This window comes from Zonotrichia leucophrys, chromosome 6 (genome assembly GCF_028769735.1).
Source record: "Zonotrichia leucophrys gambelii isolate GWCS_2022_RI chromosome 6, RI_Zleu_2.0, whole genome shotgun sequence".
Taxonomy (NCBI): domain Eukaryota; kingdom Metazoa; phylum Chordata; class Aves; order Passeriformes; family Passerellidae; genus Zonotrichia; species Zonotrichia leucophrys.
The window spans coordinates 28,240,671-28,263,734 of NC_088176.1; the positions used below are offsets into that span (position 1 = coordinate 28,240,671).

At 41.8% G+C, this 23,064-nt stretch overlaps 1 protein-coding gene across 2 annotated transcripts in view; it reads left to right on the forward strand.

Annotated features, from left to right (window-relative positions):
- The first annotated feature begins 2,212 nt into the window (after window positions 1–2,212).
- Window positions 2,213–23,064, forward strand: part of PHYHIPL (phytanoyl-CoA 2-hydroxylase interacting protein like) — a 54,772-nt gene continuing 33,920 nt past the window's right edge. Inside the window, exon 1 of one of the 2 annotated variants that reach the window (XM_064717273.1) lies at window positions 2,213–2,713. Coding sequence is in view for 1 of the 2 variants with exons in the window: in XM_064717271.1 (XP_064573341.1) it covers window positions 17,738–17,933 (196 nt within the window). In the remaining variant the exon portion in view is untranslated. Of the gene's footprint in view, window positions 2,714–17,708; window positions 17,934–23,064 lie in introns of those variants that run through there. The other variant, XM_064717271.1, reaches the window with a different exon arrangement.

A 23,064-nucleotide genomic window follows, 5' to 3' on the forward strand; every position in this document is an offset into this window, starting at 1 on the left:
GTGTGGATTGATTAGCAAACACTCTACAATAGCTCTTATAGTGGAGAGCTTTAAATAAATGGGTTTTAAACTATTCTTACAGTTTCTAGTGCTCTTTATACAGTCCAAACATGCTGTGTACACTATTCTTTGACTCTGCTGTGTTCCTGGAGGGGAATGAATTAGAATATTCTGAATGCCTTATGTAATGTATTTAGAGAACTTTTTTGTTTGTATCTTTGTTTGAATTTCTTGGACGGAATTAATTAATGGCAAAGTATAAAGGCCAACTTTGAAATCCTAGCTGACTTATACACTAGAGCTCAATTTGTATTCTACATCAAGGAAATGTTTGGATTTGAAAGAAGGACACCATTATCAACAAGATTTCTGTAGATGGGTCTGTTCATCAGAGTGCCATCTCTTTGCCACAGAAGCAGAGTTTAAACATTTGGGTAATTCAAAAGGAAAATAATTTTTTGATCTGGATACATATTTAATTTCTTATTAGGAATTAAATGCAGAGCAGGAAATAGCAACTGAATTGGGATAGGAAAAAATAATAAAGATTGCATTTGTTTAAAACAACATTAATTTCAGGTGAAAGGTAGAGAGAATAAAGTCTGTAGCCTGAAGACTTCTACAGTCCTGTGGAGAACTGATGGGGTAACAGCTTCTAGGAAAGAGAAAGATTCTTTTTCTTTTCATTTTCATATTTACATTTGTAGCTGTATTTCTTTGTCCAGTTGTACATTACTGCAGTAATACATAAGGATTAGTTTCCTAGTGGGTGTAAGTTTGTCTAGTTCCATTGAAGTCAGTGCAATAAAGATAATTTACATGCATTTCCAAAGAGTTTAATCAGCTGGTCTCTGCAGCATTAGGGAAGTCGGCAGCAAAATCCTGCTTTTGTCTTTGTGGAAAAGGGTTATTCATGAAGTGCCATGTTGTGATTCAGACAAGTGAAGCAGCAGCTGAGAGTGTTCCTGTGAGTGCCTCACCCCTCTGCCTGCTGCACTGTGGGACAGGCAAAGGGGAGCAGATGGAGGCTCTGCCTGCACACCTATGCTTTCCTAGATACCACTCACTACAGCCAGGAAAGGGCTTTCCTTGGGCAAAGCAGCTCTGCCCAAGTGGTAACACAGAAATGAAAAATCCCCACATCATCTGGGGCTGTGGGATGTACACCAGCTTCTGTTCAAGCTGTGGAATTTCCCCCGTTCCCTGTAGGAGCAACATGAGCTCCTGCTCTGTACCTGGTGGGGCCCAGGAGGAGGTGGACACCCCATGTTTGTCACAGACTGGACCAGTGCCTGTCCAGCTGGGGCTGAAGAGGCAGAAAGATCAGCAAGGAAGGCCAGAGGGTTTCGAGTTTGTGCATTAAATTCAGGAAGCGCAGTGGAATTTATTTCCAGCCTAGAGATCTCAAAGCTTGGAGAAGACCAACCTTGATGGGGTTTTTCTGATCTATTTCTTCTGTTCTCAGGCTTGGAAATTTGTGTGATCACACAAATCTATGCAAAATCAGCATAATTGTCCAGTATCTTGTATAAGTAGCTCATATACAGTGCCTAGCCAGTAGGGTACTAAGACTTCTAGGTAGATGAAAGATCTTGCCTTTATGTTTTCCAGGATTATTCTCTCTATCAAAGAGAAATTGGACAGGAAGGAGTAGAGTATTGATAACATAGTTTACGCTTTAAATATTTATAGTGTAGGGAAAGGATTGGTTGAGATTTTATTTTCTGGTATCAAAACAATTTTTCTCCTCACACTAGCAAATCTCTTTTTTTCTTCTCAGACATTATATATTTTCTGCCACAGTTATATTTCTCTGTGGCACCTTGGCATGGTCTTGAGAAATATTAAACACTGACCCATCTGAGTCTTTAGAAATAGTAGAGCATTAAAGCAAATGTTGTAGCATCAAGCTCTGAAGGGGAATATTTATCACAGTAACATCATGCTGTCCTATTTCTCTGATACCAGCAAATTTCCACATTCCTATGAGATCCAATGTATTAGGATAAGGACAGTAGCTGGTGTACAGAAAGCCCAGCCTCTCTGGCCTATTTGACACTGGGCAATCATGGATTTCCTCCAGAGCTGTTGAGAGCACTGTAGACAAGCCTGTGTTTATACTCCTGCAGTACAATGTGAGCAGTGGCACAGAAATGCTGCTGGGCTCCTGCCAAAGGGCCACACAAAGGCAGCCAGATCATCTCCCTGCAATGCAAATGCGATGACAGTGGCAGCAGGGGAAGCCTGGCTGTGCAGCCACCTCCTCCTCTCCCCTGCTCAGCCTCCCCAGCTCTGGTACTGGGAGGTTACCAGGAGTGCGGCCTGCAAAGGGATTTTGGTAGGCACAGAGCCTTCAGAGCTCAAAGCTCGTGCCCATCTGCCTTTGGGACAGGAACAGTAATATCCCAGATCCTTACTGACCCTTCCCTTCAGGTGTCTTTGGAGTCTGGCAGGTGGCCAGAGTGGGCAGGACCATTCCCTCATGAGGCCCCAACACAAGTTTGAACAAAACCTCTCTTCTCTGAGTCTGAACGAGGGGCTGGCAGGAGCAGGGGGAGGAGCAGCAGCAGGGCAGCGCGGAGCCCTCGGTGACGGGAAGGGCCCAGGAGAAGTTTCCATCTCCAGCTGGAGTGAGTGACGGCAGCTCCCCCAGCCAGGATCCCACGGGCACCCTGAGCACGAGGTACAGCACTGCTGGGGCACTGCGAGACAGGTGAGCAGCTGAGAAAGGAAGGGGCTGAAGAGTGCAGAGAAATTGGATGGAGTGGGATGGAGGGGCTTGGAAGAACCTGACCCACTCCCTGAAGGGAAAATAAGATTCAATGGGATGCTCAGATATGCAGAAACTAGGGAGTGATGATGCTATGGGGAGCAGAAGCAGAATTTACTGTACAACTAAGGGTTTGATGCAATCCTGAGTATTCAGTGACTGAGGGAGTTGAGTGGGAATACCCATGTTATAAAGACAACTACAGTATGCATTTTTCTTCAGATACGTACTTGGCTTACATTTATTTTGTCTGATTCCCACTTATCTCCAGAATTTATCAACATACAATTGTATTTTCTACATTATTGATCTTCTTCCAAGCCATGAAGTCAGAAAGCTCTCTAAAACCAACTTTCAAAACCAGAAATATCTCTTCCTGAAATCAGCAAATAGGGGATTCGCTGCATCCCAGTCCATCAGGTTTCCCATCTGTTCAAAAGAAAATGGCTGTTTCCATGAAATTAATACTTTTCAAAATTTATTTTTGGAAGAGGGGAGAACATGCATGTGATTTGGAAATAAGATGTAAGAGATGGTGCCCTTTTCTGAAGGGATGGTTAGACTTGCACTTTGATATTTGTACAAAGCTCAAATATGGTTTGTTTTCTTGGACTTGAATGTCTTTGGATCACGGGTGCTCTAGGATAAAGATTTACTTGTTTGTTTGTTTGTTGCTTGTTTTCTGAGTGGAAGTTCATATTTTTTTTTATATATGTGCAAAATGCTCTGTTCTACAAGGAGGGATGTCAGACACCTATTTTAAGAAATAGGTGCTTTTACTCTGCAGCTGGAGTGGTTTTTCTTAAAGTTCCCTTAGCATTCAAAACCCCACCAGAACAGTGGTTGACTATAAAACAAATAGTTTTATAGTCTACTTGGCTTAATAAATTTCATAAATATAACCTTCCATTTTTATGTCTCACATGGGTCAGCATGCTTGGATTTACTGGTTTTTTTCCCTTCATTTTAATTCTTATTGGAAAATCAGTTATGTAGAGTATTAAGTCCCAGTCTCTTTATTTTGATACAAGATAATTTACTGCTTGATTAAGAAACTTAAGAAACATAGACACTTTAGGAAACCAGTGTCTCTGTTCATGGCAGAGTACTCTCTATGCAAAATGCAGTTATACAGTATTTCCCCAGTGGTATTTGTCCCAAGACTTGTTTGGTGTTTGGAAGGCAGGCTGAGGACAGCTGGCCAGCACAGCCATGGCTGCAGCCTTATCTTGTCGTTATCAAACACACAAACCATGCAGCAGCATCCACAGGACAGATCTCCACCAGGGACTGGCTGCAAGCCAGCCTAACTCAGCAGGTAGATCTGCTCAAAAAGAGCTTTCTGAGCTGGAAGCAGCAGCCATGGGGATGGATCTCAGCCCCCTCTGAACAAAGTGAGTGCACAAATTCCTGCTCTCCTTGGGGCACTACAGCCTTGCTCTTCTACTGGAAGAGAAGTGGTGACTTTGCAGAGTGCTCAGGTTGCCCACTCCTCTGTCCTTTTTGGAGAAGATCCAGACCCCACTCCCCTGAGCTCTTCACTGCTCTGTGATGGGCTGACCCCATGCTGGCAGGAAAAAATTATACTCACCTCTGCCTTAGCCTTTCTTGGCCACCTGCTGCTAAAATCAGCCTGCTGATGTCTCTCTTTCGGGGGCAACATTTCAGGATCTTCATTTCCATTCAGAAGGTGCTATTTTATGCTTGGGTTTTGCTGTGAGGCAGTGTTGCTGTTTGATATCTCTCTACAGCTATAAATTTCAAGTTTTTAGGCTTGAGAGATAGGGTGGAGAAAGTATCTTCCCTTTTTGTGTGCTTATGCCAATAGCTGTGAATGTAAATAGCTGCATTAATGAGGCTTGTTGGAAGTGTTTTATTAGGAAATGTGAAAGTCATTAGCTTTTCAGTAAGAAAGTGTAAATGGCCCTTCTTATATTTGCATGTGAAACTATAAAACTTAATTTCCTATGCATACAAGAGCATTTTTGTCCATCATAGTACCCAAAGCACTTTAGTAGGGCATTATGTCATTTTAGTTTGAAGTAGCACTGTCATTTAATACTGTCTTTTTTCCTACACCACCTTACATTCCCAAATCCTTTCATAAAAGACAGTCTATGCTTCTGCCAATGTAAAAATAAATGCATGGGTGATGTTCTGTGGGTAGAATCCTCATTTTGTTGGCTGGTTGGAGAGTGAATAGGCATCCTTAAAGCCGAATGGAAAATTTTCTCTACCTGTGTGTGTGGCCAGTTCATTTTACAAATGATTTGCTTGGACACTTTGTTACATAGTATATATTTTGAATTTTCTACAGCTCTGTTTTACTTGCATCTATAAATCAAGATTTTTGAGTCTTCACAGATAAAAATTCTTTAAAATTTCAGTGGGTTTGATTCTTCAGAATGATGATGTTTCAGTTGTTGATGTCAAGATAAATTTTTATTATAGAGAAATTTCTTCTAAGGGAATGGGGCTGTGGTATTTATTCAGAATTAATAGTTGTGTAGGGATGACAGAATAATAGCAGTGGTGGACAGAGGCAGGGGAAGAAGGGTTTTGAAGAGGTGGAGAAAGAGGGGGCACACTCCTCACAGAAAGAAATGTCATGGCAAAATGAAAACAAAACATGACTAGAGGACAGAACCCTAACACCAGATTTTTTCCCTATTAAAAGAATTTAGTGAATCATTGTGTAAGTGTTGTAGAAAATTCACAGGACGAAACCTCATGGCAAGAAATATCTGTAGAAAAATACCCCAAAAATGTTTAGTGCCATCTTTATCTACAGTATCATTTTTGCTGTTTAACTGCAATAGTTACAAGTTCATGTGTAACAGAAACAATTTCCTTGGTCCTAAAATAATAATTTTTATGTCCTTCTTATTTCTAACAGAAAATAAAAAAAAAAAAAAAAAGCTGGAAATAACTTAAGTGCCTTTGTGGATGCACAAATACATAATACAGAATCCAAGTCACTTAGTAACAAAAATAGTCACATGCACTGGACAACAGGCCTGTGTATTTTTCCTTAAGGCCTGAATCAGCTGAGAAAAAGTGCCATGTTGAGCATTACACTGTTTTTCTCCAGATAATTCAATGTGTGAATTATTACATTATTATTTCACTGCTTCCCTATACACTTCATTTCAAGAAAGCAATTTTATGTCTACAGTATTTAAGCACACATGAAGGCCTGCTGAGAGTTGTTAGGATTACACTTAAAATCTTGCCACAGATACAGAGAATACTCAGCTTCCTCCTCCAAAAGGCTAGTCACATCTTCACATATGGGGAGATATTTATTGAGAGCAACGCTAACAGCTACCATATTGCTGTACTCCCACGTTGACACAAATGTTGGCAAAAGCTACTGTGCCAGCTGCCCACTTTACACACTCTAGTGGCACCTTTTCTCCTCCTCGAATCCATAAATTGCCATTATCATCCAATTAATGCTCAAACAGTGATATTTTTGCTGCCTCACATGTTTCTTAGAATATAAAGATGGATGCGCAGGAGTCTGTACACCAGAACAAACCCAGCAGCTAAGACTTGTTTGTTGCCAGAAAATACCCTGGAGTCCTCTGTGGGAATAATATTATAGAGAACCAAGGATTAGTGTAGAGATTGAGGAGATTAAAGCTTAATTAAAATGAGCACTTGTACACAGAACATAGGGCAGACAGCCATTGTTTTAGTTGTAGTGGAGCAGATCTCCCTGCAGCTGCCCAGCTTATCCCTCCCATCCTGCCCAAGGGGATGGGCTCCTGCAGTGGCTGCTGGAGGACACATTGTTTGGTGTTTAGGGCACTACAGAGACACACAAGGCTCCTCCAGCCATGGGGCTGCTTTGCAACAAGATAAGGTGACTTCCATAATCAGCATTTGTACCTAAACTGCACACAAGGATTTTGCCCTTCTGCTCATGGACTGTGCTGCTCCAGCCCATGATGGTCTGTTAACTAACAAGACAAAGCATGGGAGCTGCATTTCCCTCCCGAGTGCACAGAACTGGAGGTGATGATCATTTCTAATAAATTTTCATCTTCAGAAGTATTTATTTCAGATCTAAGATAGTCTCTGCCAGCTTGTCTCCAAAATATGCTGCAAGGGTATATTCAAAACTTAAATTTGTGTCCCTTTTTACTCCTAAGGATGTTGACACAATTTTCTAATGGAGTTATGTTTCTCACATTTAAAAACCAAATAAATCAACCTAATTTGGAGCATACCATTTCTGTGATTGCATAGTAATTTTTCCCTGTTCCTAAGGGATTTTGTGTTCCTCAGACTTGTGATGAATAGGAAACATATAAAGATCATACTGTGATTTACTAATCATCAAAATGTGAGGAAAAAAGCTTCAGCTTTTTATGTGCATTCTTTCAGAATTTAATCATAATTTCAAATACTTTGAAATAGAAACACAGAATACAAAAATATATCTAAATCATGTATCAGCATCTCTCTAAAATGCCACCAGTACCATTCTTATGTGGAGTTTGGGTGTAGTGTCTAAAGGAGTTCTTCAGGAGTGTCACTCTTTGAATGCTTTCAGAACTCCTGATGTTGTCATCTACTGTTATCCAGTATTTTATTACTCTCAGTAGGACATTTACTGGAGAGATGAAACCTGAGCAGGGCACAATTAATCCTTTCAGCAGCTCCTATTGGGTACTCATGGCTGTGTGGAACTATTTACTATCAAGTGGAGCCCTGGAGGATCTCTGTATTGTGATGGTGTTTGTCAACATTCCCTTCTGACCTAATCTGTGTTTTGGTGTCATGTTGTTTTAGGGACATATTTGTTAGCTTAGAAGCAATGTATAGAAACAGATATCAACATCTACATCTCTTAAAGCAGAAGGGCTTCTGCTGCTCAGACTCTCTCATAACTTCATTCCTTGAGTTTATTCTAGGTTTGCTGCACTAAAAGCATTCGTCCAGATAATCACCAAATTATTTGTTTGTAGCTTCAGGGCATATTGTTTTTTAATTACTTGAGGTGGTGTCATAACAGGTATAAAGTAGTATTTGTTGTTGTTATTATTAGTATCATCATTATTGTTAAAATACAGTGCCATCAAATTCCAGATCTATTTATATAATGTTTTCCTGTGAAAAATCCTTTTTTTTTGCTTATCCACTGAGTGTATTTGAGCTGAATCTCTCTGTTTCATCTCTTGTGTTGGAGTCAGTGAACTTCCTTTGTGCTGTCACTCTGGGAAGAAAGAACATAATCTCTGTCTTAGGTGACTTCATAGGAGATTCATCTGTACGGTTTTCCTAACCCTCTATTACTTGGAAAATATTTAGGTATTATATATAAATAAAGAATAATTATATTGTGTATGCTATGTCATTAGATGAATGAATTTAAAAGACAACTTGGCAAAAGAGGTTTGAGAGGAGAAGTAGAACTATGACCTCGGTGCAAAAGGAAAAGCAAAAACTTTGCAGAACCAGAGAAAAAAAATCTTCCTTCAGAATTTTAGTAAGCACTATTAGTAACTTTTAAAATAATAGTGTATGCTTGGGTATGTACATAGGAGCACGGAGAAAGCTCAGCTATCTGGTGACCACCAAATAACACTGCTCTGCAGCCACTGCCTCCAACACAAACAGCTCAGCTCCATCTGGGGAGCCCTCCTGGAGCAATCAGTCACATACAGAACACAGCAGTTATAAATAAGGTCTGCGGCTGACATACATTCAGTGGTTTTTGCAACTAAGCTGTATTTGTGTCCAAAACAAATATTTGGATGACTGAATGTCTCCCTCCTAGGAGTGGAGGAAAAAAGAGTGCACATTGTCAGCACAGGTCAAGAAATAAGTGAAACTCAGAGTTGTGTGCCTGGATGCATTTTGTCTTCTGAATCAAGGCATTGCCACCCTGCACAACCTTCTGAGAGCTGTTGGTGCCTTAGGCTTAAGTACCTAATGTCACAATGAATGAAGAGAGCCAGACTGCCAACTCACTGCTTAGCATGGAAAACAACACAGCAACTGGAAGGAGGAGGAGCACTGGAAGAACCTTATGAAAATTGCAGAAATAGTTTATAGAAAATTGTTAATAGGAAAGATAGATTTGAGAAAAAAGTTAGCTTCTTGAAATTCCCCTGGCTCTGTGTTTCTGTGTAATGAGAGCAAAATAGTTTTAAAACATTGGGGGGTTTAGCTTTGGTTTTGTTTGTGCTATCATTGTCTGCCTCACAAAGAACACTTCTTTTAGAAATTGCAGATAAGTGTGTTACACTATGATTTAGTTACCAGCTCTCCAGAACTGCCTTGAGGAGTCTGTCTAAAGAACGATGAACTTGGATGCCAGTGTAGCAGCTGTGAGAGACATGAGCAGGTTCTCTTGGTGGGCACAGCCAGAAAGCAGCAGACTTGCAGCACTGGTGTGTGCAGTGGCAGCACAGAGCAGCAGGGACAGAGCCCAGTGGGGCTCGTGCCATCAGCCCCAGTGCTCACAGGGCTGCTCTATTTACTGCTCTCATTCAGTAACAAGCACAGGAAACTCTCATTTTTTTAAACTGGATGGATCTAGAGATTATCAATGGGTCTGTTATAATTATCAATTACTCAATTCCCACCACAAAACAAAAAAATGCAATAGATTTTCCCCTAGTCTGGGGTTTTTCCTCCTTACTCTCTCTCTTTTCAGACATTCTCTCTACCAGAACCATTCTGCAAAGTATAAAAGAAGATGGCTGCATCTACATGGTATTTGGATTTTTTATGTCAGTGTTTTTTCATTGTGAGGTCAATGTTAGAAGCTTTAACAATTTTTTTCCTAGAGTTCAGTCTTCATCTTACTGCCAAGAAAATGTACCTCAACCAAGATTTTGCATTTTAAGAAAAAAACAGAAACAGGAAAGAAAAATGCAAAGTTTTTGATAAAATATGCATGCTTAGGCTGTGTTTTCCATTTGAGAGACTGATCAGGTCCAGCAGGAAAAACATGTTAACATTAAACAATTTCAGAATTACCACTTTTAGAATAGGACAAAAACCTCTCTGGAAAAGGCCTTTTGTTTATATCTAGTGCATCAACAGGGAAGAGATGAAATTTCATTAGTTGCCTCTGTCTTTTAGGAATCCACTCTTAACCAATGCATTATTCTAAATCCTTCACTGAATAATCTGCATAATGATTGCACTGGCTATGAGTCTCATCACCAGCATATTTGTTCATTAGAATGCATGTGAAGGACAAACAGAGCTAAACTGAATTCCTTTAAAAGTTTGAGCAAATGCTGGTGGAGAGTTTTTCCAGTACTTCCTCAGGTCTCGTAAGAACTCATACAACTCTCATCTAAAAGCAATGAAAAACTTCCATCTCCTACTGAGTTCTGTAAATCTGTGAGCCCTCTATCCCTCATGCTCAGAAGACAGGGCAGACCCTCTCCTGATCGTGACCTTTTTTCCGTAGACATGAAATTTCTCACATTATGCAAACAGCCCCCACCTGTGAACATTGTTCATCTCTTTGGTATTTTCAGGTCCTGCATGTGTTGGCCCTTTGCCATTGTATCTGAGCACAGTGTTCTAAAGCTTGCAGTATGCCACATGATACAGCAAAGAAAGATAAAGGAAGGAACAGAGCAGACAGTAATCGATAGGAATGAAAAGGACAAAAGAGCCTCTCAGCATTTTCCACTCATTCGGCTACTTTCACTTTTTTTCCATTCTCTTTATCTTGTTTTGGTTTTTTTACGTTCCTCACTCTCTGACACCAAGATTTTAAACATTTTAAGTCAGTCCCTCGGTCTTTACTACAAGCATAAGTTATGAGACATGAGCAAAAGGAGCTACAAGCAACACACAGCACGAGGTGCTGATGCTGCACATGAGGAGACCAAATGGAATATCATGGCTTGAAATCATAAATCAGCATGCAAAAAGTCTCAAAATGTGTGTTTCACCATGAGGTAGCTGGTTAGGAAGTGCAACATGTTTTTCTCCAACCTAAACCTAGAAACAACCTATTCACAATCTCTAAGCTCCAGTTTTTGAAACTTTTTAATTCAGTCTTGTTAATTTTTATTTAGATTAAAATTGACTTGTTTAGTTACCTCCCATATTATTCACTGAACATCTGATTAGTTAATACCACATAGTGGCCTAGCACACAAGGTTCTATGGTGATGTGCGACTCTTATTTAAGTTTCTTGTATATTTAAGAGGGTGAACTTTATTTCTGTTGGCTTTTTATTAGCTTGGAATAGTCAGAAAATATTTTCAAGATGTTGGGCTCCAGATCCACTGCTGTTTTGATGTTCAAATTCTGCTCTTCACGTGTTTTCTTTCTCAGTCCTTACGTAAGAAGATTACACAAGAGAAGACTGTAATCTCCAAAATCATTCATCATATTAAACAGCAGCTACCACCAGTGGATCTTTATCAGCAGCCTGGAGCAGAAAGGAGACACGTGGCTGTACACATGAAAACTGGTCATTTACAGTACTCATCAATGTGTGCTGCCAGTCATGGGCAGATGTCATCAACAGTCATTACACAGCTCTGAAAATAGAACCAAACTTGACCTGGACAGGTCCTCAAACAATTGATAAACTGCCTCTGAACAATGGAAATATGTGGAGTCCACTCTTTCCAGCAGCCTCTTGCTGCTCAGTGATTCTGCAGACCCAGTGTTGTGGCAGGGTGGGGAGGGGACACTCAGTCAGGATGTGCATGGCAAGATGTCTCCTGACTCATCAGAGTTAGAGTTTCTCTGTATGTCTCTGGTCAGGGATAGAAAAGGAGTTACACTACCATGTCCTGGCTGGTGTCTGGAAATGGCAAGTTTTATTTGCCCATTGTGGTTTTTCCATTTTTTTCTTTTCCCTGAGAACCACTGGTAAGCTTAGTTAGTAGGAGAAAGCACTTTGGGGGGAAAAAAGGGCAAAGTGATTCTAAGAGTGGGGATAGCTCCTGTGCAGAGCCAAGAGCTGGACTTGATGATCCTTGTGAGTCCCTGCCAGCTCAGCATTTTCTGTGAGTCTGTGAGAGAACCTCTGCCCTGTGTTTATATCTTTGTCTGTCCCAGGCGCTGTACTGTGCCCTAGGAAGGGAAGGAACAGCATCAGGATGCAGAGGGATTGCTGTGCTTCCACCTTGCCCACTTTCCCAGACTGTGTGAACTCTGCATGGAGAGCTGGTGCCATGGCCCTGACAGCACTCCCTCAATTCCTGTGTTGTGTGGAAAGGGACAAGCAGCCATGGTCTCACATTCACACACTTTCCTAAACCTGGCTTCCTCTGCTTAGCTCCCACGACGGGATAAAGAGTATGGGGGAGTTCCTTCCCCCTCCCTTCCCTGCCCTCAGCCAAGGCTTGAGAGGAACACTGGCTTCTGGTTTCCTTGGAGCAGGGCTGGCGAGCACAGGCTGTTACAGAGCACACACACAGTCCTTGGCAGCACCAGTGGTCAGCTGTCCCCGTGCTCCTGTTTGCTTGCTGGCATGTGGCAGGGGGCACGAGAGAGAGGAAAGCAGTGCTGCACTTCTGAGATGAGCCCTAGCAAGTGCTGTGTGCCTGCAGCTCCAGCCAGCCTGCCAGGGCTTGTCTGCTTGTTAGTTAGCAGGTAGAACATTACAAGTGACTTGCACTTAGCTGCTCCCCTGTGCCAGCCCCTCTGATCTCCAGCAGGACTGGAGACATGATTGAAGGCACTAAGAAATGTGTTGCTTAGCCTTTGTGGAAGTGCACGGCCAGTGTTTGTGTGATAATGTCATCTTTGAAACACAAAAGTGCTTTGTAAAGGCTACCAATACTGCTACATGTAATGACAGCAAAAATAATTTTAAGGTGTCTCTGGCAGAATGAAAATCTGATTGTCAGAAATAGCCACCAGCCCTCCCCCAATAAAGCAGGAGGAGCATCTCTTTGCTCCTCCTTTAGTCTCTAGAAGGGTGTGTGCATAGGGGCTTTTATGTTTGTCTATGTTCCAAAACAAAGAGGACACCACAGCAATAATCTTTTGGTGACAGAAATTACTGAATAAAACTTTTTTATGAGCTATACAGCAGAACATGTTATGCTGTATCTGTGCAGGCAGTGATCTCTTTATTTAGCAGAAGTTGCAACAACAAATTTTTCTGACTATGGGTTTTGTTTTTATCCTTTTCCAAGCATTTTTCCTTTTGATTGTTCTTGAAGTTGTGATATGAGATCAGGAAAGCTTAACAGCTTAAGTGACTTCTTAGAGTACCATCATTTCAAGATGAATAAGCATTCATGAAGACAGCCTGTGGGAAGTGAATTGATGTAGTATTTGAATGCCCTGACTTTATAATTCATACAAAACTCTCTCTGCAGGAGTGTGCCCAGTGCTGAAAACTTTGCCTTAGGGTTCAGCTGGATCAAGCAGTAATAAGACTCCATCAGTAGTTGAGGGGGAGGAAGAGGGAAAAACAACTTTAAAGCAGTGAAAGAAGATACCCATGATCATTGTTGTAGCAAAGCTTTTGCTCCCACAGTCTGTGGAAGCACCACATAATAGGCTGGAGAGCTGACCCTGCTCTCACTGCCTGCCTTGCAGCTGCATGCGGTATTGCAACCTTGGTCTGGGAACAGCTGGCTCAGGCAAAGGCAGCTAGCTGCTCTGCTCAGCTGGGTTTTGAGATGAGCTGTTTTCTGTTGAGGTCAGTGGCAGTTTGACAGTATAAGGAGTTCAGACCACCATCCCTTGAGAGGGTGGAGAAATCCAAAATGAGAAAATAGGGATAAAACTTACATGTTCTCTCTAAAACTGGTTGCATGATCTATTTCAGCCTGAAAAGTGCTTTTGCCAGCAAGATACAGGAAGGAGATTTTACTCCAGGATGAATTCACCATTTGCATAACATTTCCATTTAGACAGTGCTGTCAGGCAGTGATTTTAATGAGAGCTCAAACCCCCAAAGTGACTGTAGTCTAACCCCACTGCTTGTTCCTGTTTCTTTATAGACACTCTTAACTCCCAGTATTTGCCTCCTGCAGCCAAAGAGCCACATTTGGAATGAGCATTTTGTCCAGACTGACTGTGAGTTCATAATGCTTCCTGACAGCAACTGTTCCCAAAAGGGCTGCATGGCACCATTTCAGCTGCAGAAACTCTGCACCAAAACAGAACCAAGACCTAGAGGGCTTGGGTCTCCCCACCTTGTCCATCATGATCACTGCACACTTTTTAATAATTTTCTACAAGTGTTAATTGTAAAGGCAATTTTGAACGCTCTGGTGAGAGGAGGCAGGGGGACCAACCTCTGCTTTGACATCTGGGCTTCCCAATTTTTATCTTATTTGTCACTGAGCATCCCTCATGCCTCCTAAGCATGGGAGGAGGCCCTGAAGACATTAAGGAGAACTTTTCTGTCTTTTGTCTCTGAATTATTTGCTGACACATTTTTGTCAGACATCACTGCTCCTGTGCTAAGACTGGAAAGGTATGTTTGTAATTCAGGTGAACGCCAGTCATGTGCATTTTCAGTGTTGTGATACCTCTGTAATTAACTCCTGAGGGCATAAGGCTTAGTGGTCAGTTTATAGATAGCCTATGGATCTGATAGCTGCTAATCTCATTAATCCTTCAATTTAGCTTGATTTATACCTCATTTGTTTCCCCTAGTTTATAGTAATATATTACTCAACTTCAAGAAAGAACAATAAAAAAGTGGTAATGAAGATTTTTTTCTCAGGCCTCAAACTGTCTGCAGAGAATATAGGATTTGGCACTCATTTCTATTGCACTATTAGACAAATGAAAACAGTCACTGGTTAGTGATAAAATATTTCCATTTTCAATCTCTCCTTAGGCTGACTCTGTGTCATATCTTTCTTTTCTGAACAGCTTTGCTTCATAAATTTTATGAATGCAAACACATATGTAGTAATACATTTCTAGAGATTTTAATATACGTGAACATTTGGCTGTCCTCCAAAAACCCATACAGGGCTCAGTCCTGCCTTAATACCAGGTCTAATTCATTCCTGGCAGGAGCAGTTTGGTGGTACACAGAAATTAAGGGGGAAGGCTGTCCTTAGATTTGGTGAACTGTAGCTGTATCACTGTAGGGGTGTGTATAATTAAGCTGGTGCAACCTCTACATTAATTTGATGGAGCTACAGCATTAAAATAGCTTTAAAATATAATGACTGTTTTAAAAATGCAAGAAATTAAATTGCAGTAGTCTAGTTTTTGCCCACACAAAATAGTAGGGCTAATCTAGATTGGTATTTAAGGTACAAAACTGTATAGCTCCATCTCATACCTCATATCTGTTGCTATGCTTGATATGGTATTAGAAAACTTTACTGTCACTTATGTGTACAAATTAATACTTCCACTGCATGACAGGCAATATGTTATAGGATTGATAAAATCCACACAGACAACTTTCTTGTTGTCAACTGGCAGCTACTGTAAGTAGCTTGCTAAGGACAAGAGACCAGAAAATTTATGTGGTGGGTTGACCCAGGCTGGGTACCAGGTACCCACCAAAGCTGCTCTGTCACTGCCCTTCTCAGCTGGGTAAGGGAGAGAAAATGTGATGAAAGGCTTGTGTGTCAAAATCAGGGCAGGGAGAGATCACTCAGCAATTACTGTCATGGGCAAAATGCACTCAGCTAGGGGAAATTAGCTTAATATATTACCAATCAAACCAGAGTAGGATAATGGGAAATAAAAACTAAATCTTAAAACACCTTCCCTCCCTCCTCTCCTTTCTTCCCCATCTTCACTCCTGATCTTCTCTATTACCTTCTCAACCTGTGGCACAGGGGAATGGGGAATTTGGGGTTTGGTTGGTTTATCACACATTTTCTCTGCTGCCCCTTCTTTCTCAAGGGAGAGCTGCTCTCTCTCTTCCCTTGCTCCAGCATGGGGTCTGTCCCATGGAAGGCAGTTCCTCTAGAACTTATCCAACATGAGTCCTTCCCACAGGCTGCAGGGGAATCTCAGCTCCAGAGCTTGGAGCACCTCCTCCCCCTCCTTTTCCACTGACCTTGGTGTCTGCTGCATTGTTTCTGTGACATATTCCTCCCTTCTGATTGCTCGTGCACAGTCTTTTCCCTCTTCTTACATCTGTTATCCCACCAATGTGGGTGGGTCCACCCTGGAGCTGGGATGGGCTCCATCAGACCTGGGGGAAAATTCAGCAACTTCTTCCTGTAGCAACCAAAACTTTGCCACACAAAACAAGTAAAATTTAATTTCATTAATTAAAATCAACTGCTTCAACACAGAAAGCAACTTATTTTGCTACTTTCTACCTCATTTTCCCTCCTCATCCCAGAAATAACCAAGTGGATGTCATGTGATCAACCCCAAAAATGTACTGTCGATGGCTAAATTGAATTTATATGGAGATACATTAATCAGAAGCTGGCTTTCAGACAGATGGGAGTAGGTGAGGTTAGACTGAAAATGCATAAAATAAGAACAGAGAGAATCAAGAAGAAAAATACTGCTATTTAAAAGAAAAAATAGATAAATAACCCTAGAAAATTTGATTTTAAACACTAATGCAAGATATTGGGTTAGCAGTTAATGTGGAAGAAATAGAGGAAATTAGAGAAAAAGAATTTCCAAATGATGAGCATTTGATGTGGGTTCAGCAGGTCTCAGATAAGCAGTGATCAGACAAGTCTGAACACAGCCCCACATTCCATCACACAGGAGCCACTGTCGGACCTCTGTCATCAGGCAACAGCTGTGCTGGATAAATGAACACTTGTTCTGCTTTGCAGGCAGCCCTGTCCCTATCAGCATGTGGAGATTAAGCCCCCTGAACCTTGGAGAAGAAGCTGAGGACCTTGTGTTAGCCCTGGAGAGAGAGTTTTGACAAATTTGTTTGCTGCTCTCATTTCTCACTCCAGAGTACAGTGCAGGTTATCAAAGATGGCTCTTGCAAACACACATAGGAACAATTCAGAGGGCGTTGACAAAGACTAAATTTAGCCTCAGAAGGTTTTTCTCTCCCTGCTTCCTGTAGAATCAAGAGGAAGCATTTCCTCTGGAGCAACTCTGAGCACCCACAATGAACTCCCTTTGAGACACAGATGAGGATTTTTCTACTCTCCACTGACTGCAGAAAGATCCTAAGGCAAATAAACTCCTTAGGCTAAAGATGGCCTTTGCAGTTATCCTCCTGTGCAGCCTGGTTTAAGAAGCAGGAGCAGTGAATCAGTCGCTTACAGATTTTGAGTCAGTTCTAGGATTTTCAAGCTCACAGAAAGCCACAGCACCTCCACTGACTTTAAACACTCCAGGGCACTGTGTATGTACAGCAACTGGAAATCTGTAAGGATTGCTACACAACCAATAAATAACATACTGCAGGGCTGACATATATTCAGAACACAAGTAACAGCAGTAGGACATAATTCAGAGCACAACATGGTTTAATTAAAATGCTTGTGGATGTTGTTGAAGAAACAGTGCTACAGACAAATGCTCATTTTATTGTTTATTTCTTTACTTTATTTAATCTGCCTGTATATGGGTGCAAAGAGGACATGCATTCCTACCAGAGCAAACCCATGGAAAATACAGTTCTTCATTGCTGCTTTTAATGTGAAATTATTTCTTGTGAAATTTTGTGACATTTTAATCATGGATCACATATTGCATTGGGTCTGTGTAGCAAGGCTCTGGTAGCAGGGAGGGGAGAGGAGTGGCTTAAGGGAGCAGTTGCTGGAAGCTTCCCCCATTTCCAATAGAGCCAAAGTCAGCCAGCTCCAAGACAGACCCACTGCTGGCCAAGGCCGGGCCAGTCAGAAATTGTAGTAATGCATCTGTGATAACATATTTAAGAAGGTAAAAAAAAAGTTATTGTGTAGAAATAGTTGCAGACAGGGAAGGGAGGACTGAGAATATGTGAGAGAAACACTCTGCAGACACCAAGGTCAGTGCAGGAGGAGGGGCAGGAGGTGCTGCATGTGCCAGAGCAGATTCGCCTACAGCTTGTGGTGCAGACCATGGCAGGGCAGATTGACCTCCAACAGCCCAAGAAAACCCTCAGGGAAGAAGAGACCAGCCTGCAGCTCATGGAGAGCCATGCCAGAGCACAGGAAAGCCCTAAAGAGCACTGTGAATCTGTGGCAAGCCCATGCTGGAGCAGGTTCCTGGGAAGGACATGCAAAACTGTGGGGAGAGGAGCCCACGCTGGAGCAGGTTTGTTGGCAGGGATTGTGACCCCATGGGGGACCCGTGCAGAGCAGGCTGGTCCTGAGGGACTGCATGGGGCAGTGCCCACTCTGGAGCAGTTCAGGGAGCACTGCAGCCTGTGGGAAGGACTCACACTGGGGAGGTCTGTGGAGAAGTCTGTCTCCTGTGACAGGGACCCCGTGCTGGTGCAGGGAAGGACTCTTGTCCCTGAGCAGTACCAGAAGCAATCTGTGATGAGCTGTCCCTATCCCCATTCCTGATCTCCCTACATCACTGCTTGGGGAGGCAGTGCAGCCCAAAATGAGGGTGGGGGGGTGGGGGAAGGTGTTCTTAAGATTTGTTTTACTTCTCATTATCTCACTCTGATTTTGGTTGGTGGCAAATTAAATTTATTTCTCCAAGTCAATTCCATTTTGCCCATGACAGTCACTGCTGAGTGATCTCTCCCTGCCCTTATATCAAGCCATGAGCTTTTCTGTACATTTTCTGTCCCCTGTCCAGCTGAGGAGAGCAGTGACAGAGCAGCTTTGGTGGGCGCCTGGCATCCAGGCTGGGTCAATGCAAAACATGTATATAAATAATCATAGATCTGAAAAACAGTATGAGAGCTTCTAGTACGCGACTGAACCAAATGAAAGAAATTTAAGATCAGTCTCACTACTCATCCAGTCTCTGAGCTAAGGAGAGGGAATGCCTTGGTGTTCGTGCTCTCACTGAATTAAAACAATCTTCCTGGTGTTTCCTCAGTGGTTAACTGGCTGTGTTCATGGTAGCAGTGGGGGATGAGGCAATGGTGGCAGTCCTGTGTTGCCACATCAGCTCAGTCACAGCAGATTGTGGTGGTACAAAAGCAGTGACGTCAACCTACATCCCACTTTCTGTGCTTATGCAAAATGCTTATAGTTCTATAGTTATAAGAAAATGAGATCATGAGATGACCCTCAGGAACTATGCACTTAGACTTTCTTCATTATCTTTATTGTACTTTCTTCTTGGTTATCTGAAGAGTTTTGATTATCCAGTGAAAGGGTGTAGTACTATGAGGAAAATCTCATTCACAGGATCAGTTGAGAGAGTTTCAGAAAAGGTTTTGTGGAAAGAGGAAGGGCAGTAGGGGGAACATGAGAGGATACTGTAATGAAAAGCCAGCAGAAATGTGTCTTGTTCCAATGAAAATGGGAAACACTGAAGAGAGAATGGGTCACTGTGGGCTATTTAAACAAGTAAAACTAAAATATGAACTGTGCTAGAAACAGAAAACTGGAGGGTCACCAAAACAGGGTTTTACATTCCAAGTTTAGTACACAGGAGAGAAACAGGGACAGCATGAGCATACACTGAAACAGCTGCCAAGAGGTTAAAAATAATAGGAAAAGACTGTGTTATAAGTCTTGAAGGCACAATAACATAAAATTACTTGACCAAGAAAATATTAATTGTAATTAATTTGTAATAAGGAGATAAATTTTGAGACCAGTTCTTATTCTCCCTAAGACTAATTGGACTTTTGCCATGAAGTTTATTGGGAAGGAGATTAAACTTTAAATAATGGCTTGCTTAAGAAATCATTGATGTAATTATGAACTGCTGGGAGAAAGTAACTAAGAAATGCATAATGAAATATCATCACTTGAACAAATGCATCTGAGGTGTCCCTTCAGATATTTAAAGAACTGATGGAACAGCTAGCTGCTAAAAAACCCCACAGAGAATAGAGGAAGTATCAGGAGACTAATAAAGTGTCAGCATGCCAGAAGTCTTAAAAAACTGAATTAAGAGTAACTATGGAAACTATTGTCCTATGGGCATGGTTCCAAATTGAAACAAATACTATAAATAGTGAAGCTGAAGGGGGCAATGTATTTACATGGAGGTGAATGGTGTAATGAGACCCTGCTACCGCCCAGGTGTGCTGCAGCAAACCAAGGCAGGCCAATCAGAATGTTTATCCTCCACATCTTTTACAATGAAGCCACAAGATAAGCAGAGGACCGAACAGCATCAAGACTTTACAAAGATATTTGATGCTGTGCCACATAATATCTTAAGGAAATTACTGAAACAAGTCAGCTGGGGCTAAAATTCACTTAAAGGTATGAAAGCTGGCCACTGAACTGTAGACAGAAACTAAATCTGAATAGCAGTCAGCATGGTCAAGGATAAGCAGACAGTAGTATCCTTTAAAGGTCAAGATATGTTCCAATGTCTGGAGGATAAGGCATTAATTAAATGTGAAAGTGGTTACAAAAGTAGGAAGACTGATTTACAGCACAGAGGAGAGAGGTTCAGATTGTTCTCGAAGGCTACTCTGGATCTCATAAAGGGAGGCTAAACTTAAAATTAAATTAATAAGTAATAATGCTAAGCATTAACAGCACTTTGTGACCATTAAGGGACAAATAAATTTTATGAACTACAAATACTTTTTTATTTGCATATGAAAGAATTTGTCTTTCTTAGATTCTTATTCAGACTGTATAATCAGAAAACTCAAATTCAGAAAGCAACATTAATAAAATGAAAATTTGCTTGATATCTTTCTTGTTCTGAGAGGAATATTCCCTTTAGATTGTTTGTATTGCTTAGATTAGGTTGAGATTTGCACACCCAACTGGTACCATCAGAGGGCTCCATACTCTGAAGTTTTCCTCATGAATGAGGACAGTGGCAGTAGTGGGGGGTAAGGAATGAAGGGCTGGATAGCAGGGCACTTCTGTGACTGTCCTGGGTCAGACCAAGGGCTCAGCCAGGATAGTGCAGCCCCTTTAACAGTGGCTGAAATAGATTCTACAGAAGATGAAGGGCATGACAAGCCCTTCAAATATAACAATTTTCAGTAACTCTTCCCTGGACTCTGTTGGTTTCCAGCTTAGGGCTCAGTTACTCTCAGCTCAGTCACTTGTGGTTTTAGTAACTCTACATAATTCCTTCTGCATTAATTTTTCCAGCCTTCCCTTGAATGAACAAAAATTTCTAGCACTGGCACTGTCCTTTAATCTTACAACTGGAATATTCCTTGTAGGAAGTACCACATCCTTTTGTTTGCTCTGAAGCTGCTGCTATTAACTGCAATAGACACCCTCTAACTCCTGTACTGGGAGTCTTGGCAGAGCCAGACTCTGGCCATCCCATTTGTGCCACTTCTGCTTTGATGAATTTCTATCTTAGATTGCTTTGGTTGTCTTTTTCATGGACTGATTATCTTTTTCTGCAAGTTGTAGACTAGTTTTGCCTACACTGAAGCCATTTTTTCAGATTCATGAGTAGGTTCCCTGGAACCAGAAGTCCCAAGATTGCCTCAGCATTGTATCTTTGATGTTTCGAAGTATGCTTTATGGCCTTGCAAGAGAAGCCTGAATGCATAAACTGAATTCAGTTGCTGCAATGAAGCCCTGTGAACAGGGAAGGAGAGACATTTTGAGATGTATGAGCCCACTGCATGCACCTCACTGGAGGGTACCAGAAGCTGTGAGGTTTCCCAGCATCTCAAACAATGCTGAAGCAGAAAGCAGCAGGCAGAGACATTTCCAGGAGAGCTGGAGCCTCACTGCTGGACATGGTGTCAGGGTGCCAGGCTGTGCTAGTACCTTTGCAGAGAGGGACAGAGACTCACTCTAGAGCTAAGAACAAACGGTGCTCCTCTGCCTTGGATTTTCCTAGAGTGTAAAAGGGACCTCTGCCATCATCCTCCTTGCTTCAGCACTTGTGGAGGTTCTTGCTTTGTTATCTGAGAAAAAACAAAGTTCCTGGTTAGATACTGCACCCAGTGCTCTAAATTGTCCTTCACCAATGTCTGTCTGAGCAGGATGAGGTGTCACACTGCACATTAATTCTACAGAGTCATGGCTTTCACTTAGGGTCTTCAGGTTTGGGGTGGGTGTTTTGTCTTTCTGTCACCAGTCTGTGGATTTTGCTTCAGTTCTGTGGTGGTTCAATAATATTTTGCACACAAAATATCCTTTTTCAAGTGTGTGCCTTTGCACACTTGAAACAGTTGACATGTCTATTAAAGACAGAGAATGACTGTGAAATTGCAAAGAATTTTTTTCCATGAAACTCGAGGGATTAGTTGCTAAGTTTAGCCAATATATCTTTTAGGACTCATCCTCAATACTGATTTTCATCCTTCCTTCTATCTGTCCTTTAATATTTTGCTTTTCTCATCAAAAGTCACATATTATTAGGAGGAAAATAATCTCAAAATGCTATCTTTAATTCCTCCCTGGTTTTTCTTTCCTGAAAACCATGTCTGTAGCCTTTTTGCCTTCTGCTTGCACAGTCCACTGAGCAATAACACAAGTCGTTTTTTATTCCCATGTGGGAAGGCAGAGCTGGAACTCTGAGTCTTGCTGAGGTCTGAGAAAGGGGGTTTCTTTTATAACTTGCAGATAAAAACCTGCTACAATGAAATACAAAAGAGTTTTCAAATACTGAGAATGGGGTTGCCCAGTTCTGTGCTGTGCTCTGCTGCTAATGCACAGCAATTTTCCCAAAACACAGTGCAACACAGGTGGGGCTGAACTTCGTAATTGTGCAGGAGGGGAGGAAAGGAATACCCAGGAATCCCTTTTCCCCTTGCTTTTATGGCATGAATGAGGTTGTCCCTTTTAGGAAAGAAGCCACACGCCTCTCCAGCTGGCTGGCAGCCTCTGTGCCTTTCTGCTGTAGAGTGTAGCCCTGCAGCAAGATCTTGCTGACCTACCTGGGACACTGTGAATGCCAGGCTGAGGCAGGAGAGCTGAGATTGTTGGACCTTGCCAGGCAAGGGCTGTGTGTCACAGCTCACGTTTCTGGGTGTGTGCATCACGCTAGAAAATGCTGCTCTGCTCTCCTTGTGTGAGGTTGCTGTAATAACAGACTCACTGTTGTTGTTGAACTACAGAAGTTGGTAACATTCTGTTTATCTAAAGGTTGGAAGTCTGAGAGGTTGCTGTTGTGGTAAATTCTTTGCAAGCTTTTGCAGTTCTAAGCACATGACCCTCTGCTGTCTCTAACATTGTGCTGCCATTGGCAAACTTTCCATTACATAATGTTGACCCATATTTGTGATATGTGACATTTTTTGCTAAACACTGTCAGGGATAATCTGTCACAGAATAAACTTTCTGATTATACGCTGAGACTGTCATCCTTTAGC